The 18,948-nt window shown below is 34.1% G+C and overlaps 1 protein-coding gene and 1 long non-coding RNA gene across 2 annotated transcripts in view; one reads left to right on the top strand and one right to left on the bottom strand.

Moving 5' to 3' along the window:
- Window positions 1-5,423, bottom strand: part of btaf1 (B-TFIID TATA-box binding protein associated factor 1) — a 55,880-nt gene extending 50,457 nt beyond the window's left edge. The window contains exon 1 of the mRNA XM_087279693.1: window positions 5,125-5,423. Within this exon, the coding sequence (XP_087135819.1) occupies window positions 5,125-5,138 (14 nt within the window). The 5' untranslated portion in view covers window positions 5,139-5,423. The remainder of the gene's footprint in view (window positions 1-5,124) is intronic.
- A 7,039-nt stretch (window positions 5,424-12,462) lies between these two features.
- On the top strand, window positions 12,463-18,322 carry si:dkey-221j11.3. Its single transcript, NR_137197.1, is given in 4 exon segments — window positions 12,463-12,556; window positions 13,553-13,606; window positions 17,435-17,491; window positions 17,577-18,322. It is a non-coding gene; the product is annotated as a si:dkey-221j11.3 (long non-coding RNA).
- Window positions 18,323-18,948: the final 626 nt, after the last annotated feature.

Below are 18,948 nucleotides of genomic sequence, written 5' to 3' on the forward strand. Positions count from 1 at the left end.
AAAGAAATTTTTTTTTCCAACTTATTTCTGAACATAAGTTTTAATACCTCATTTCTAATTACTGATTTCTTTTATCTTTGCTATGATGACAGTACATAACATTTTATTAGATATTTTTCAAAATACAAGCATTCAGATTAAAGTGCAATTCAAAGGCTTAATTAGGGTAATTAGGCAATAGGGTTAATAATATTGACCTTAAAAGGGCGTTCAAAATATTTCAACCTGCTTTTATATTAGCCAAAATAAAACAAATAAGCTTAGAAGAAAAAATGTAATAGGAAATACTGTTAAAATTCCTTGCTATGTTAAACATCATTTGGGAAATATACAGATTTTTTAAATTCTCAGAAGCGCTTGTAATTTCGACTTCAATTGATAATAATTTTGATTACAATTATGACCAAAATAATCGTGATTATGTTTTTTCCCCAAAATCGAGCAGCCCTAACAAGTAGTTTGAACAAACAGCAAACATCTTTTTTTTCTGATTGACCTTTTAAATTATTTCCTCACTTTCAGTAACCGTCACAGCTTAACCTGTTCCCAAACATCCATAGTATGGTCCAAAAATAGAGTCAAATGGAAACTGAAATTGTTTGGTTAACATCATTCCTCAAAATAACTTCTTGTGTGTTTCCAATAGTCAAAGTTTTAAAACAACATGAGGGTTGGGCATTTTCATTGGACTAAATATTTCATCTATTTTCACACAAATTTCTTTAAATATTGCAAAAGGTCTTGATATTATGTTTTGAGCACATAAAATTAAACAATTCAACATTTAGCAACTAATAACATTAAATAAAAAAATGTAAACATAAAACTGATTAAATCAGGCAATCAGTACAACCAAAAAAAAATCTTAAAAAAACGTTTAACAAAATTAATATTTATTAACTATTAAGCAATATGGTTTAAATGTCTTCCTTACATCCTTCCAATAACAACTGTTTAAAAGTTTTTCATGTTTTCCTGTTTTTTTGCATGTTGTTTATTAAAGCTTTTAAAATCGAGACATTCTGATTGTCTTTAACTTAATATTATCCATGCTACATTGCATTTGTGAAAAATATTCTGGGTTTTGGTTTGATTTTTAGAAGACTTTTAGATCAGTATCTCATTGTGGATGTCGATTAAATAAATGACACCAAAAAAATTACTGTTTTTTTTAAATAGCATTTTAAAATAATCTAGAAGTTAAACGTGTAGTTACACTCAAAATAAATAATAACCTTGATTTAGAACTAAGAATTCTGAAAATATTTTAATTGAACATTAGAATACAAAATTACATTTTAAAAAGTGTAATTTATGTTGTGCATGAATTTTGTTTGTTATAGCTTTTAAAACTTGTCTATTTTTAAAGAAAGGTTGTGCTAATAAAAGTATATGTATATCGTTTGCTTGTTTTGACATTATTTAAAATATGTGGGTACGAAATAACTGAATTTTAATTGGGCAAGTATAAACAAATTTCACTGGCTATTACAGAAAGTTTGAAGCGTTTTGCCTTGTGATAGTCTGAAACTTCGTTGATAATGGTCTTAAAAAGTCTTAAATTTGATATGATGAAACCTGCAGAAACCCTTTTTTTACCCAGACATTTAAAAAATATATATTTTCGAGCAGCAATCACAATACCGTGAAGTTTATCCATGGTTATCATACCGTAAGAATCTTATACCGGCCCATGCCTAGCGTTGACACATGTGGGCGGCACAGAGAGCCGGTTGGAGCGAGTGTTTACAAGTGTGAAGTCCCCTGGAGGAGCTGTTTTGTGTTTACCTATTGATTAAAGTTGTTGCATGTCTGCCGGCTCCTGCCTCTGAATGAGTGAGTTTGAGCTACATGTACATTAAGGAAAAAAAAACATGAAGAAACAACACAGAGGAACATAGAAAACCCACTGCTAGCCAGTATTTCGGACGTGTAGAGCAATACAAACAGCGCAGACGTACTGTATGTTAAGGCACGGCTACATGCAAGGCAAACGCCGTGGGTCACAATGATCACTCTATGCAGATGTATAAATCAGCCTTTAAAGTCTGAGGCGGATTTATTCTTCTGCGGCCACTTTGCAGTTACATGATCTCAGGTCATGTAGGACCTATTCTTGAACCTTACTTTGCACTAAATTGACGATGATTGTAAGCTGCGCCAGAGATGACCTGAGAAGCCATATTTTACATTACATCATTATTATTTACATTAAAATATTTGTTTACAGAAAATGCAAGAAATGCAGGTTAAAATATTATTTACAGGATATGCAAGAGTTATAAAATGTAGAGAAGATACTGCTTATTTTCTACTTTTAATATAAGAAAACACCAAAAGTGCAAGTTACTTAATTTAACTTTTTATATATAAAAAAAAAGTGACTGTTGGTTTTAGGCAAAGTGTGTTTTCATTTCAGTTGTTCAGTGTTGATGTGCAATAAATAATCATAGATTGTAGATAGTGTTTGTTTCCATTAATTATTTTAAAATCAGTAATGCACCCTTTGCTCAAAAAAACTCATGTAATATGTCAGCATACTGTATTTACTGTAAAAAAAACAATGTCAGTGAACTATAAAGCAAAAAATATACTGCATATATATATGCAAAAAAATTAAATAATTATTCATTAATCGTAATAGAGTAAAAATATTCAATTAAGCAAGATTTTTATTAAAGGCCAAATCGGCCAGCCCTATTATTAATGTAAAATTGGTTTTATATTTGCACATTTGCTCACATGCTCCTTTACCATACTTCTAAAATCACACATATCATCAAAACAACACTCTTTAGGCTATTTAACTATGAACAATGTTGTACTTTGATAGTCAATGGCTGCTAATATGATTTTACCATTTAGAGTTTGCAAAGATTAGGCTGCTTCTCTGAATTTATAGTATATTACAAAGGAGAAAGTCTGAATGCGCAAATAGAAAAATCAACTTTACCTCAATGACTGTATGGGCATTTTAATAGCATTAGTGCATAAGAAATTGTATGTTTGTAACATTAATAACGCTTAATTTAATTTAATTCTCTACAGGGCTCAACAATAAGGACTGCCTAATGGCCCGGGCCAGCATGAGAGAAGCTCATGACAGTTGACAGAATCGTTACTGGCCCGATCAGTGCTGCCTTGCCATTAAAGTTTAATTCGCCTGCGACTATTTGTCAATTGCATGCAAATTTAAAATATAAAAATAATGTCTTAGAATGGATAAACAGTGCTTTTAAGACTATCTTCTCTGTGATATCGTAAACACAATATTGCTTTTCGGTTCCCCTTATCTGATTGGATGTTATAAGCATGTTTTTTTTTTTTCTTAACCAGGTAACACCCATTATAGCAAAGAGACGGAAACATTGCAGCAACATCAAATGATGAGGTTAAAAGAAAACGTCCGTTTCCAACATCTTGGAAGCAGACATTTACACAAGTACAACATGACCAATGAAGTAATGTTTTGCACAGTTTGCCGTCAGTTTGTCAAGTCAGCCACCTTTTGTTAAATAATTTAGAACTGCAATAAAATACCAGCACATTTTCCATAGTGCTCTTTTTGTTTGCATAACGCTTACAATTTTTCTCATTATACAATTATTAACATGTTTTACGTTTAATTTCTAGATTCATTAGATGACACATTTAAAATATGTAGCTAAGAAATAGGCAACTAATGGGTAAGTTAAGGTAACTTAAACTATTTGAGAAAACCGACAAACCATTTAAGTTCAAAAACTAATCTAAATGAGTACTGTGAACTTAATTTGAGTAAATGAAGCAATTTGAGCACAGTAAAACCCAATAAATGAAGAGAACTCAAACCAGCTGAGTACTGCAAAACCCAATAAGTTAAGGCAACTCAAACCGCTTGAGGAAACCGATTGCTACAAACCATTTGAGTTAAAAACTAATGTATACGAGTACTGTAAACTTACTCCATTTAAGTTGAAGTAATAAGGTATTTAATTAACTCATCACCTTCAACAATGAGTTCAAAACTCTTTTCAAATGAGTAGAATTAATCGATTTCGAGTCACCTACACTCATTTCATTTGATAAAACTGACTGGTGGGTTTTTGCAGTGTACTAACTTTTTTTTGGAGGGGCCAGTGAAAATTTTGGCAGGGCAAGTAAATAATTGAACCACTGGCTCGGTTGGGCCAGTAGAAAAAAATCATTAGCGTTGAACCCTGCTCTATACAATGAACACAATGCAGTATTATTCTAAATTTGATTATTCAAATGATGTACCTGACTACTGTTTTATTCCTCAAAACACCATAAAATACAGTTGATTTCATTTGTATCTTTAACTCAGGGTCTATGCATCCCCAGAAAATCAAGTGATTCTGTTCACACACTGACATCAAAAGATCTAGACTACATTAGGTTTGTTTATGAACTAACTAGGCATTATTAGTAGTAATAACCGATTTGTGATCAACATGGCGCCGCCCATGAGGAGACGAACCGATCGGATCTATGAAGATACAGGCTTCCAGTATTAATGAATCCTTTAATGTGTACAACTTTAATTACTTAAAAATAAATAAATGATAAAAATACACATATCCCAGCAGGTTTCCTCACTCCATCCTGTCAGAAGCGTTACATAACGGAACAATAATCTACCGCATCAACTGAAGAGATGGATTAGGAGAAATGAGAGCTGCCTTAATTCAGTCTGTGTCTTTAGCTCACTGACAAGAGCCCAGCCCGGACAAGGATGACACTGTAGGGTTAGTCCACTAATCACCCGTGGATTTACACATTAACCGGAGATTTACCAGGATAAAGTGGAACCATTATGACAGACCACAAACTGTTGGATTCATTACGCATAGCCCGAAATGTAACCCACTATGATATATTGCACTAAAATAACACGGTTAAATGTACTGACGTGTCATATTTTGTAGGTTGTTTCTGCAGTGTTTGGCTGGGAGGTAACTTAATATTATGGTTCCTTGTTTTAAAATGTTGACCGAGCTCAACTGACAGACGCTTTTACTTAACGATAGGATGCATAACATGTCGTTAAGTGATAGGAATGAGCAAATCGAAGTGTGGAGTCGCGCATGGCTGCTGGAGATGAGGTATTATCCATAGACTCACCTTGAAACGGCCATGTGTGAGCTGTTCGGGGGTCCGGGTTTGTGTCCGGCCGAGGGTTCGGGTTCAGGTTCGGCTGCTGCTGACCGACGCGTGCGCGGACAGGCCCGAAATCTCGCGCACTGCCTCAAAATCCGCCTGCTCGCTTATTAAATATTTCCCACAGCGCCCGAAGACGCTTGAGCAACTCCACGCCAGCGTACAGATTGATTCAGCCCTCCGCACTTCCTCGAAAACGGTATTTAAATCGAACAAACGGGGAGAAATAATTTTGTAGATCACAAAAGAGAAGCCAGGCGGCTGGTTTTATATGAGGAGCCATCTTGCATTTATTCCTTCCTCCATGGTAGGCGCGCTGTGATTGGTTACATGGGCTCCGGCCGGCCAATCGCAAGGCACTTTGCAAAAGGAAGTACACTGTAGGAGAAAAAAACATGGTCCGGAAACATGGGTTTTATTCATCTTCTTTTCAGTAAAAATATATATAAATATTCATATATGCTGAATATAAAACTGTTTTTGTCGCTGTTCCACATTCGCATTCGACCAATTTAATAATAAAACTTGCATCAATGTCATCCTCTATAAATAGCAGTCGAAAATCCTAAAAGACAAGTATCAACTTCAAGATGCTTGATTAAGAAGTGCACTTAAAATTATATATCACGTTCATCCTGCAAAATAATTTCTAAGGTTTAAAGTCAATATTGGTGACCAAATATTTACATATTGAAACAATCAGGGGTGGGTTTAGTGATTTGGGGCCCGAAGCAGTTCCAGCCATGGGGCCCAACAGTCCTAAAACAAAACCATTTGTACTGTATGAGCATTTTAATAGCATTCATGCATAAGAAATAACGATTAATTTAATTTAATCATCTTTACAATAAACACAATGCAGCATTATATTAAATTTGATTATTCAAATGATGTACCTGAAAACTGTTTCACTCCTCAGAACATCATAAAATACAGTTCATTTCATTTTTATCTTTAGCTTTGGGTGTTATCATAGTAGGCCAGCCTGGTGAAATGGTGGTCCTTTTTTTCTCAAAAAGTGGACCTTTTTGCAGATATACGCCTCAGTTTCTATTTAACTATGAGATTTAAATACTGCATTTTAGTGATTTTTTGTTTTGCTGGATTAGCTAGTCAGATCTCATCATAACCACACTTTTTGATGTACTAAAATATTTCCTAAAAAATTGCATAAAAAATTTAAACAAGACTCATTTTTAAAATACAAATTTATTACATCATTTATCATTAGGAAAAAAATGCAATCTGTTAAAGTTTTAAAGTAAAAAAACTGTAGCCTACTGTCATTTATTATGCAAAAAAAAAAAAAAAAAAAAAACTGGTCAGCACATTCAACTGTCCTCGGTCACAATTTGGCCATTTCATTAAAAAAGAATTAAAACATAATAATAATAATAATAATAATAATAATAATAATAATAATAAATTATTAATAGTAATAATTATTATTATTATTAATAATAATAATAATAATAATAATAATAATAATAATAATAACAATGAATTCTTCAGAATTTATCTGTTCTCTTTGGTAGAAAAAATACATTTGAAAATTCCTGGATATCAACATTAGCCAAAATGTATTCAAATTAATTTAACATGGTCTGCTTCTGGTGCTTCACACCTTTTTGTTGCTCATTTTTATTTCAGAAATAAGGTCCAAATTTAGAATAAAGTTCCCTGTAAAATGTTTTCTCTGTTTAAAAGCAATACAGTTGTGAAAGAAGACTTCTCTTACATCAGATCATAGTCGAAGCAACAGCCGACAGAGGATTCCATTTGGTCTTAAAACCTTTTTCGATGGATTATTTTCATTATTTATGATGGCATAGCAGTCAAAATATAGGACAAATGAACTTCTATATGGGACAAATTCTGGACCTTTGTCAGTGAGGGGTGGGTCTTCTGAACCACACGAACCCCTTTCAGGCCTGAACATTTGGAACACATTGTTTAATGCTTATAGTAAGCCTGTTTTTAATAGGATTTTGGCTGTAAAAGCGCACCTACAGGTGTTTCAAGCGCAGGTCAAATTTTCTCTTGGTCAAAATTTATTTTATTTATATTAATTTTGTCTAAAAATGATAAGACCTGTCCAGTTTCATCTGGAATGCATCCCAGATCACAGTTGAATGTGCTGGCCAGTTTGTTTTTTTGTATAATAAATGACAGTAGGGTATAGTTTTTTTTTACTTTAAAACTTTACCAGATTGCTATTTTACCTAATGATATATGATGTAATAATAATTTTTTTTTTTTGTTTTAAATTTTTCTTTATTGCAAATTCGTAGGAAATATTTTAATACATCAAAAAGTGGTTATGATGACAGCTGACTAGTTAATCCAGCAAAAAAAAGTACTGCTTAAGTCACTAAAATGCAGTATTTAAATCTAATAGTTAAATAGAAGCTACAGCGTATAACTGCAAAAAAGTCCACATTAGAACCAACGCTTTCATGAGGCTGGCTACGGGCCTGTATATTGAATATAAATATAATATATAATATAAAATCACATAAAATAATTAAAAGGACAAATGCTGGACCCCCCGAGTTCGGGCATGATGTAGTGGGGTAGCAAGTGACATGCTATTAGGTTATGTGACCGCTAGATGGCGTACTTGGCCAGTTTATCAGGAGTTTTTCAGAGTCATTCACTGGTCAGAGCAGTGTGTTGTTGTCCTAACCGGGCTCACTCTCTTTTCTAATGTCTTTAATTATATTTGTTTGTCTCCATATTCTACTACATCCTAGAATAATTTACAGCATCAAAAATGTAATAATATTTATTCAATATATTTAATTTGTTTTTGTCCACAGCCGACCGCAACACGCCATGACGGAGATTCCCGAGCCGGTGTGCTCCAATGGGGTGCTCTCTTCAGCGCTCACCATGACAACGAGACTCACAGCAGTGACGTCGCATTGTAATCATCTGCATCTGCATTCCTATAAAGCTCGTCGGTTCTCTCAGCGTTGTCAGTTCGCTCGGTGTTGCTGTTTGTACTCGATCAATGTGAGTTCTATACCGATGGTACGAATGGAGCCACGCAAATCTCACGAAGTCCGCTTCGTGAAGCTTCAGTCGGGCCCGTCTGTGCTGTAGTTCCTTGCGGTTTGCATTCATAAATGCAATATCACGAAGAATATTACGTGTTTGTTGCTCGAAATGTGCCGCCGAGCAACATTCCAGTGAACACTGGCACGGACTGGCGGCCGGTAAGCTCGTGCACTCCCTGGGGCAAGGCGGCTTTTGAGCCCTAGGCAGGGAACAAAACAAGCCCTAAGGACCCTCAGGGAAACACGGGAGGCCGATAGTGGGACCCCGCTGCGAGGGTTATGGTGGGTAGGAGCAGCGGGGCCCACTCATCTTCTATTTTAAACTATAGTTTCAAACTTTAGTTTAAAATAGAAACCATGGTAACTGAAATGTTTTAACTGTATGTCTGGCTGTTGTAATGTTTTGCTTTGTTTTTCAGCTGAGTTGTTGAGCAAAGGACTATTGAAGATGTACCGCGGATAAGACAAGACAACCGCGGGTTATATTCACGAGTGCGCATTATAATGTTTCCGTGCTGTTTTCTGAAAGTTTATCTTGTTTAGATAAGTTTGCAGGTCAAACAAAATAAACTATACTCTTTCAAAACATCTGTCTCGTGTTTTATTTGTCCTCTACAGCAATACACTGTCATATTAGTCTGATGAATGCCTTTGTATGCAACATGGTTTGACTGTTAAGTAGTCTAACAAATAAATAGTTGTTATAAATTTACCTTCATTAGTCAACATTTGGTGTAGGTGATAAAAAGTTAATCAAAGATGTCCTAAGACATAATGTTAATGTTATGGTTGTTACATAACTGTTTTTATTATAATTCTGTATGTTAAAACCAGCAGATTATACTATATATTTAACATGTCATGAACTTACTGTTATTTTATAAAATTTGCTTAATAAAAATTTCTTAAGACAAGAATGGGTATTGTTTTGGTTTTATGTCAAACTACTGTAAGTTTTAGGTTGACTACAGCAGGTATAGGCTACCTATATCATAACATTGGTAGTCAGAGTTATTTTAATGACCCAGATCAAGTAAAATGTCTTTTACTCAAGTACTTTTAGCATGCAAAAGTCAAATTTAAGTATATAAAATACAGTTTCAGACAACAAAACTTTGTCTTGTGAAAATGACCAGTGGGTGGTGGGAAAAAAAGTTAATGTCAAGTTATATATATATATATATAAAAGAAGTTGAACAAGTTGTCATGATATTTAGTCATAATGCGTCTTTTCTATACATTTCCATTAGACTTTTTTTCTAAATCTATAATAGGTGAATTACTCCCAGGTCAATCTTGACTTTGTCTGATAAAGGTGAGGTGTATCTGAGATTGTCCTATGTTCACATTTCTACTTTTGTTCTGTTTTTTTCTTTGTCCTTTTTAGTGCTGTTTTTTCCTTTCTGTATCACAATGACATGATCTGGCAACTAATTACAGTACAAACAGCAAAAAAATAAATAAATTAGCCACAGTTTACACGAGAACACCCCTCCAGAGTTATACTAACTACATAAGTAATTTGACTGTCTTATCTGTACACAATGACACTGGGACTTTTCATTCTGACAGCAGTGACATGTTCATTGAGAGATGAACTAACCATTTTAAGTAAGAAACTGGCTTTTGCAGGTATTCTATGCTGTTTTGCTATTTGTATGTGCTGTTTTGATAAATGCACTTACTGTTTGCAAATTTAAAATCTGAGAAATGTACCAAATCGACTGAGAAAAACTGTAAACTGTTTATGAAAATATCTATAAAAGCATATATCGTCTTCCAGATGAGATGTTAAACCGAGGTCCTGACTCTCTGTGGTCATTTAAAACCCCATGGCACTTCTCATAAAGAGTAGGGGGTGTAACCCTGGTGTCCTGACCAAAGTCCCTCAACCGGCCCTTATGATTATGGCCTCCTGATCATCCCAATCGGCTCTATCACTGTGTCTCAACTCCACCAATAGCTGGTGTGTTTTGAGCGCACTGCTGCCGTTGTCCTGTGGCTGCCGTCGCATCATCCAGGCAGATGCTGCTCACTGCACACAACATTTTATTCATTCATTCATTTTCTTGTCGGCTTAGTCCCTTTATTAATCTGCGGTCGCCACAGCGGAATGAACCGCCAACTTATCCAGCAGGTTTTTTACGCAGCGGATGCCCTTCCAGCCGCAACCCATCTCTGGGAATCATCCAGACACACACACATACATATACACACACATACACACACATTGACTATGGACAATTTAGCCTACCCAATTCACCTGTACCGCATGTCCTTGGACTGTGGGGGAAACCCACAGGAGGAAACCCACCCGGAGGAAACCCACGCAAACACAGGGAGAACATGCAAACTCCACACAGAAACGACAACGTAGCCGAGGTTCTAACCAGCGACCTTCTTGCTGTGAGGTGACAGCACTACCTACTGCGCCACTGCCTCGCCCATAACATTTTATACAAATCCATAAAACAGGTAAAAACAAAAGGTGCCTCAAAGCTCTCTAAACTTTTGTCCACTTATATGGACTGACCCCCCTGAATGTAATGTATTTTCTTTTGTATTATTTAGGGTTTATTTATGTTATTATTATTTTGTACTGTTTTGTTTATTATATACGGCTTGGACAATGGAAGTTGAAAATCCCTGTTTGTTATTTAAAGGTTGAATAAATAAATAAAAAAAAACATTAAAAAAGTTTTTGACTATGGTTTTAGCCACAATATTATTAGCCACGCCCCTCTTACGCTTAGTTTGCTATCCTCTTGTTAAGTGTGACGTCAAGCGAAGCGGCTTCCGGGTCCAAGCGCTCTATTCAACTGTATGGGGAGACTCATGAAATTGTAATAATAAACGTTTACAAAGTGACTGAATGCTTTTGAAAATCACGATCGCAGTATATATGTCCATGCCTAATATCCGATGGCCTCAAAGTGATTAATTTTTTTATAAATTGTAACATTTTTGGTATTTGTTATGCAGCAAGCCCAGAGATTGTTGTGTACACTATGACTTTATATAAAATTAACTTTAATGTGTGATAGGAATAAAAAGTGATCATAAACGAATGATTTCTCCACTCAAATGAATGGCGGTTTGGACCTGGAAACAGTATTACATACGTCACAAACACGTCACCACTTAACAAGCGGATGGGGGATGAAAGCCCCGCCTCCTACTCAATATTCAGTTTCCGTTGGAAGTACATCAACATACTGCAATAGGGTATATGCCGAGCTAGTGTTTTTTCCATAGTGTTAAACTTCCAGTGACCTGTTATTGGGAACTTTTTTCCATTTTATACGGTTCCTTTTACAGCTTCGATGTTGTAATGTCATTAAAATACATTAAGTTAAATAACGTTAAACTGGTATTTATTTTGTTGCTCTAGCGTAAAACGAGATAAAAACCCGTTTACTCGCACGCGCCCGTCAGAATCGGCAGGCTAGCGCAAAAGCTCCATTGAATGTACTGGGGTAAAATAAATGCTCATATTATAAAGACATAGCGGCGGAAAATGTAATTTAATGCAGTGCTTCTTGTACAATCTGAGACCCACTTTATATCGGGTATCACTCAGCTAGTGAAGATCGCTGAGTTTTAAAGAAAACAGACCTTAAACGCGCCGGTTTTTGCATTGGCATACAGTTCGCCGGAAGCGCTTAACCCAGGTTACTGGCAAATTAAAAGTCCATGCTCAGGAGTATACCCTATAAAAGTCTTGGCAACTCACGGTTTGCACAGATGAAATAAGGAAAATACAAAAAACATAACGCTTGTTTGCACTGCATACGTGATGATTAAATTAATCCTAAACATAAAAGCTCTATTCAGAAGTAAACCATGCAGTCTGACACCATTAAAAAATTGTATTAGTCAGACTAAGAATTTTTATTTTTAAGAGAAAATAACCGTGTTCACGTGCTTTAGTGCTGTATTTGCTGATCTGAAGAATCTACAGGATCATATAAACTCAAAAACTAAAGGATAAAAAAAAGTTGATTTCTTTGAATGTTGTTGTGTGCGTCACCTCTCAGTGTTTTAGCCTATTTGAATGTAAAACTACGACACTTGTGACATGCTATGACCTCTCATAAACATTTTTAGACGCTAAAAGAATTGCATGGTGTCTAATTGTTCTTAAAACAACGTCAATAAACCAGCATTGTGACAGAACTGTGTGAGTTTTCAGCTGTCAGTGTGTTAATATGCTGCTAAACCTGTACGTCTGGCTCAGTTCCTCAGCTTCTTCTTATAAACAGCTCTGAGCAGCACACAAGAGGAGCTCACAACACACACACAGAGAGAGAGAAATCACAATGCTGTATATTTTGGGGGTGAGTTTATCAGTTTACTTATTTTTTGTTTGTTTCATTATGACTTTAATTAATGATGTTGAGTCAGTTTTTAATGTTTGGGTATATAAAAATCTATTAAACTTGTACTTTTAAAAGTCTTAAATGGCCTAGTCTTATATTAATCTTAGTAACTTTGAGGTTTAACTGTTGGTAATAATATATAAAATGAAATGTTGGCTTCAACTACCAGGTTCATATATATATATATATATATATATATATATATATATATATATATATATATATATATATATATATATATATATATATATATATATATATATATACATATATATAATTATAGCCCAGTTGTGAGCGTAATGCTTAAGGGATTGTTAACAGGCTAAAAGTTTGATTCTGTAGAGATACTGTATTTTATACTGTATTTCACTTAAGTATCAAAACTTTTAATCACTAAAAAAACTGGATTGTCTTAAAACTATAATATGTAAAATGCTTCAATAATATACAGGGCTCTGCATAATTAAGTGCACCCCATTTTGAAAATGAATATTTTAATCCATCTATCAGTAAATATGGGGAATGTATTTTGGTGCAAACAGATTTATTAAAGAGATAAATTGATTAGATTCATATTTTAGTCATATTTAGAAAGATATTTTGAAATTAAAAGATAATACAATTAATCTCAGGCAAAATATTGCATAAAAATTGCCCCTTTTTTTGCTCCTCTTGATTTTTACTCTTTTTAAAATTTGTATTAATAATATTATTCTATAACATAAATTTGGGTGTACTAGTTTTTATTTTGTTAATAAGCTCCAAATTTGGCTTCAGTACTGACTAATCTATGTATATGCACAAATAATAATGTATAGCTTCCTACTAAAATAAGAATTTAAAAGATACAGAGCAATGTATAGTGACAGAATTTTATAACTTTTTTTATTTTTTTTGTACTTTTGCAAAGATTTCTAATAATTATTAAAGTGTTGGTATTGGTGTGTTGGACAGATTGTTTTGGGGCTCGTTGGCATCATCAAGTGCATGTCACATGGCCTGAGTCAGGTGAGAGGAACTGTTTAATTATGTCCAAAACTGGTTCATCTGGATTTAATAGTCAGTAACAAGTCATTTGGTATATTATCTTGCATTACATCTCATGTTGGAATTTGTCAAAACAAATCATAAGAGAATAATATGACAAAAGCAGGTGGAGAAGTTTTGCTTTCATTTAGTATTTATGTTTTTATTTAGCAAAGAATGGAGTGTGTTTGTATATATATATATATATATATATATATATATATATATATATATATATATATATATATATATATATATATATATATATATATATACATACAGTTTGTCACAAAAGTGAGTACACCCCTCCTACTTCTGCAAATATTTATTTATAACTTTTCATAGGATAACACTGCAGAAATAACTCTTTGACACAATAAAAAGTAGTCAGTGTAAAGTGTGTATAGCAGTGTAAATTTATTGTCCTCTAAAAACAACAACAAATACAGCCAATAATAGCTGAACCCCTGGCAACAAAAGTGAGTACACCCCTAAGTGAAAATGTGAAATGGCAATATTTTGTGTGGCCATCATCATTTTCCAGCATGGTTTTACCAGGATCGGGTAATTAGGCAAGTTATAATGATGTTTTGTTCTGTAGACTAAAGAAAAAATATATAGCCTAAAGGGGCTAATAATTTTGATAATAAAGAAAAAATCTTATCAGACATACTGTGAGAATTTCATAAATCTGTTAAACATCATTTGGGAAATATTTAAAAAAGAAGAAAAAAATCAAAGGGGGGCTAATAATTCTGACTTCAACTGTATATATAAGACACACTCCAGCTTTTCAAGCAGTTTCACACATATCTTCAGGCAAAGAAGTATTGTTTTGTCTGGGGATATTTCAACCAAAATATTTAAATTGTGTCCTCATTCACTCACCTTATGTTCAAAACCTTTTAGAGGTTCTTTCTTCTGTCAAACACAAAACAAGATATTTAGAATTGAGGTCCATACTATTTTTACCCTTTTGTATTTAAAATTATTTATTCATTCATTCATTTTCTTTCTTTTTTAATAATTATTTTTAGGGGTTTTTCACCTTTATTATGACAGGACAGTAGAGAATTCAGACAGGAAAGCATTGCGAGCAGAGAGAGGGCAAGGATCGGCATAGGATCTCGAGCCGGGAATCAAACTCGGGTCGCCGTGAGCACGTTGGTGCTATGTATCAGCGCACAGTACCACTAGGCTACTGGCACTGACTTCATTTATTTTCTTTTCAGCTTAGTCTCTTTATTATTCCGGCGTCACACAGCAAAATAAACCACCAACTTATCCAGCATACATATGGACAATTTAGCTTACTCTATTCACCTATAGTGCATGTCAGCTAGTGTTTTTCATCCAATCATGAACCTCCGGTTTAAGCTTTATGTGACTGTTTTTAGTTTCATAAGGTTCCTTTTACATCAGCGTTGTTGTAATGTAATTAAAATATAATTAATAGACTTAAGCATCCATTTGGTTGTTAAACCAGAAAAAGAGACGAAAGACCATTTAAAAACAGGTGCAGTCATTAGCAGCAGGCTAGTGCAGAAACTCCATTGAGAATACTGGTGTAAACTTAGATATGACATGGAAAAATATATCCTCCTCCTGAGACTCAAAGAATTTTTTTTCTGTGATTTCCTACATCCTTTGGGTTAAAAAGAAATTCTGCAATTTAGAGTTTTTACATTTTGTTTTAATTTTAATTTTACAGCATGTCCACTGTAGTGGACCACAGGACCATTTTAGTTCGAAACGACCGCCACTCAGACAACAAAACTGTACAGGATATGGCTGTAAAGGGATATTAATCCAATATTAATGCAACAAAAACTAAACAAAAGCCATTTTTTTCCTGTTGTATTGAAATTCCTGAAAGAGTTTAGTCTGAAAGAGAGCCGAACTCAAAAATAAAAGTGTTTATCCAAAACAAATCAAACATAAAAGCGATTTAAAACAGATTGTCATTCTCTAATTGTCTCTAATTCTCTAATTGTCTGATTGTCAGACTCTAAATCAGAGTCTCCCTCAACTATCTTATAAAGAATCCTCTCTGCTTCAATGATGTCCCTACAACATGCAGTCATTAATTAAGATGGTTCTGGTGTCCACTATTTACCTTATTCTTCGCAGACGAGTGGGCGCAGCTATTTGAATCTTTTTGGCTCGAGACTTCTGGTCTCATTCACTTCCATTCATTTTTAGACATTAAAAACTGCTCGTTGTGCTGTTTGATGTTGCAAACTGATATTTTCTAATTCTATTATTCTACTTGGTCTGTAAAGTCATGCAAACATTTGTTTATAGAGCAAGTAGTTTGACCGTTTTTTCCTAGTCATTTCTCCCATAGGCGACTGAATCGGAAGTTCTAAAACAATCGCGAAAACAGGCGCACTTCTTCATTTTAGATTATGGTCAATAGTGGACATTTAAAAAAGGATATTTTGAAACACAAACAAGTTAACAGCTTGAAAAGCTAAATGTCTTGTTCCTGACACTTTAATAAACAAATATATACAGTAGTAGTCAGAATTATTAGCCCCCCATAGACCTCTTGTCTATTTTTTCCCCAATTTCAGTTTAACGAGGAGATTTCTTTAACAGATTTCTAATCATAACAGTTTTAATAACTCATTTCTAATAACTGATTTATTTTATCTTTGCCATGATGACAGTAAATAATATTTGACTAGATATTTTTCAAGGCACTTCTATACAGGTTAAAGTGACATTTAAAGGCTTAATAGGTTATTTAGATTAGCTAGGCAGGTTCGGGTAATTAGGCAAGTCATTGTATAACGATGGTTTGTTCTGTAGACTATCAAGAAAAAATATTGCTTAAAGGGCCTATTAATTTTGTCCCTAAAATGGTGTTTAAAAAAACTAAAAACTGCTTTTATTCTAGCTGAAATAAAACAAATAAGACTTTTTCCAGAAGGAAAAAATATTATCAGACATACTGAGAAAATTCCCTTACTCTGTTAAACATCATTTGAAAAATATGTTAAAAAGAAGAAAAAAATTCAAAGGGGGCTAATAATTCTGACTTCAACTGTATGTAATTATAATAGTGAAAAAACATTTAAAAAGCTCAATTTGACACGCCTCTCTCCTTCCCAAAAAATGTGCTTTTTTGTATGTCGGCCATTTTGGATGCAGTGTAAGAAGTGGTTTGCCAGTCAATCAAATGACTTATCACTAGAAAGCCCAGGATGTCCTCTAAACAGTACAACAGGACTTGACAGAGTAGCTAAAAAAATTCAAAGAACATTGATGACAGAGGACACAAGTCAGTGGGCGGGGTCTCAGGAGGATATATTAATGCAGTGCTTCTTGCATGGTCTGATACCCACTTCATATCGTATCTCAGCCAGGCAGTGAAGGTCTTCTTTAAAAACTCTAAAGAGATTTTAAACATGGTGATTCTGTATGGGATGACAATTAACCGAAAGCCCTGGGTCTGGCTGACTAAAATTAAAAGCCTGTGTGCATATACCCCATTGTGTGTACTGAAACATGTGTGGGTCTGCAGCTGGATATTATTGATAGAAACTGCAGTCAAACAGAGAGTATATTGAACGGTTTCACCTAAATGTAGCTGCAGCATGTATTTCTGATGAGCCTGAGTTACATGGAGGTCAATAGCTGCTGGTTACAACATTGTTTAAAACACAATGTTTAGAAACCCTGTTTAGAAACCCCTTGAGGGTGAGTAAATGTTGAGTGAATTTACTTTTTTTGGGATAAACTATCACATGAAGACTTTCTGAAATCTGTCTTATATGTTTGTTGACTGCATCGTCTCCAACACAGATTCAAACCAAAGCCGGAAATGCCTCTCAAGACAAAAACTTGCTTTACAAAAATAAGGTAGGCTACAGGCTATGTGGAAATACCAGTTTTCCTGACTGAGCGTGAGACTGAAGTGTTGTATTGTGCTTTTATTTTGCTGCAGAGAATGAAAGATCAGGAGGTTTACCTCATCATTAAGCTCCTGACCGCTGGGCTGGTGGACGCAGACCCAAACACCCTGCACCACATTAAAGAATACAGAGACCTGAGAGGAAGCTCAACCTGAGGGAGGAAATGACAGCAGGATGATTATCTGAGAGGGAAACCCGAGAGCGGGGGTTTACCTTTATTTAAGAGGAAGGGGGAAGTCCTTGGAATGACCACAAAATGTTTTACTAAGAACATCTGGATCTGTTCTGAAAGACTCCAGTGAAATGAATATAAAAGACTGATAATTATTCATCGATTCGCAAGATCAACAGATATTTTCTGGAGTTAGTTGAAATGATCCACTGTGAACACTCATCACATCCAGTGGGCATTCAAACACTCCTGCACTCATTCAGTTTAATGGTCAGCTAAAGAAAGAGAAAGATCGTTAAATTGTATATCACAGAAATTAAAATACAAAATCAGTCACTGGTGCGGTACCTTTCCAAAAAGAAACCTACTTACGTTTTTATTCCTAACAGGTACTTAAAGGGAAATAGCAATACCTAAAAAAGTATAAATGTGTAACAGTGTACCTCATAGTATACCTTAAAGGTACAAAAGAGTACGCTAAAGGTGACTTTAAGTTACTTTTATTCAATCAACAAGATTTGTTTTGACTGCAAATGGCACAGGCTTCTCCCAAATAATAGTAGGACAATGTACATGAGGCATCACTGTGGGAAAAAAAATAATATTTACATTTGAACAAAAACTTTGTCAGAATTTGAATAATAATGTATGAATAATTTCGGGCTTGACTGTAAATATATGAATATATTTATAATATAAAATGTAAATAGAAGAAAAAAACTGTAAGGAAAAAAGATCAGTAATTTATATATATATATATATATATATATATATATATATATATATATATATATATATATATATATATATATACAGTTGAAGTCAGAGTTATTCGCCCCCCTGTTTATTTTTGTCCCCAATTTCTGTTTAACAGAGAGAAGATTTTTTTTCAACACATTTCTAAACATAATTGTTTTAATAACTCATTTCTAATAACTGATTTATTTTATCTTTGCTATGATGACAGTACATAATTTACTAGATATTTTCGAGACACTTTTTAAAGCGACATTTAAAGGCTTAACTAGGCTAATTAGGTTAACTAGGCAGGTTAGAGTAATTAGGCAAGTTATTGTATAACAAAGGTTTGTTCTGTAGACTATCGGAAATAAAATTGCTTAAGGGGGCTAATAGTTTTAACCTTAAATGGTTTTTAAAAAACCAAAAACTGCTTTTGTTCAAGCCAAAATAAAACAAATAAGACTTTCTCCAGAAGAAAAAATATTATCACA

The sequence above is a fragment of the Danio rerio genome, chromosome 13 (genome assembly GCF_052040795.2).
Source record: "Danio rerio strain M-AB ecotype USA chromosome 13, GRCz13ab, whole genome shotgun sequence".
NCBI classification, from domain to species: domain Eukaryota; kingdom Metazoa; phylum Chordata; class Actinopteri; order Cypriniformes; family Danionidae; genus Danio; species Danio rerio.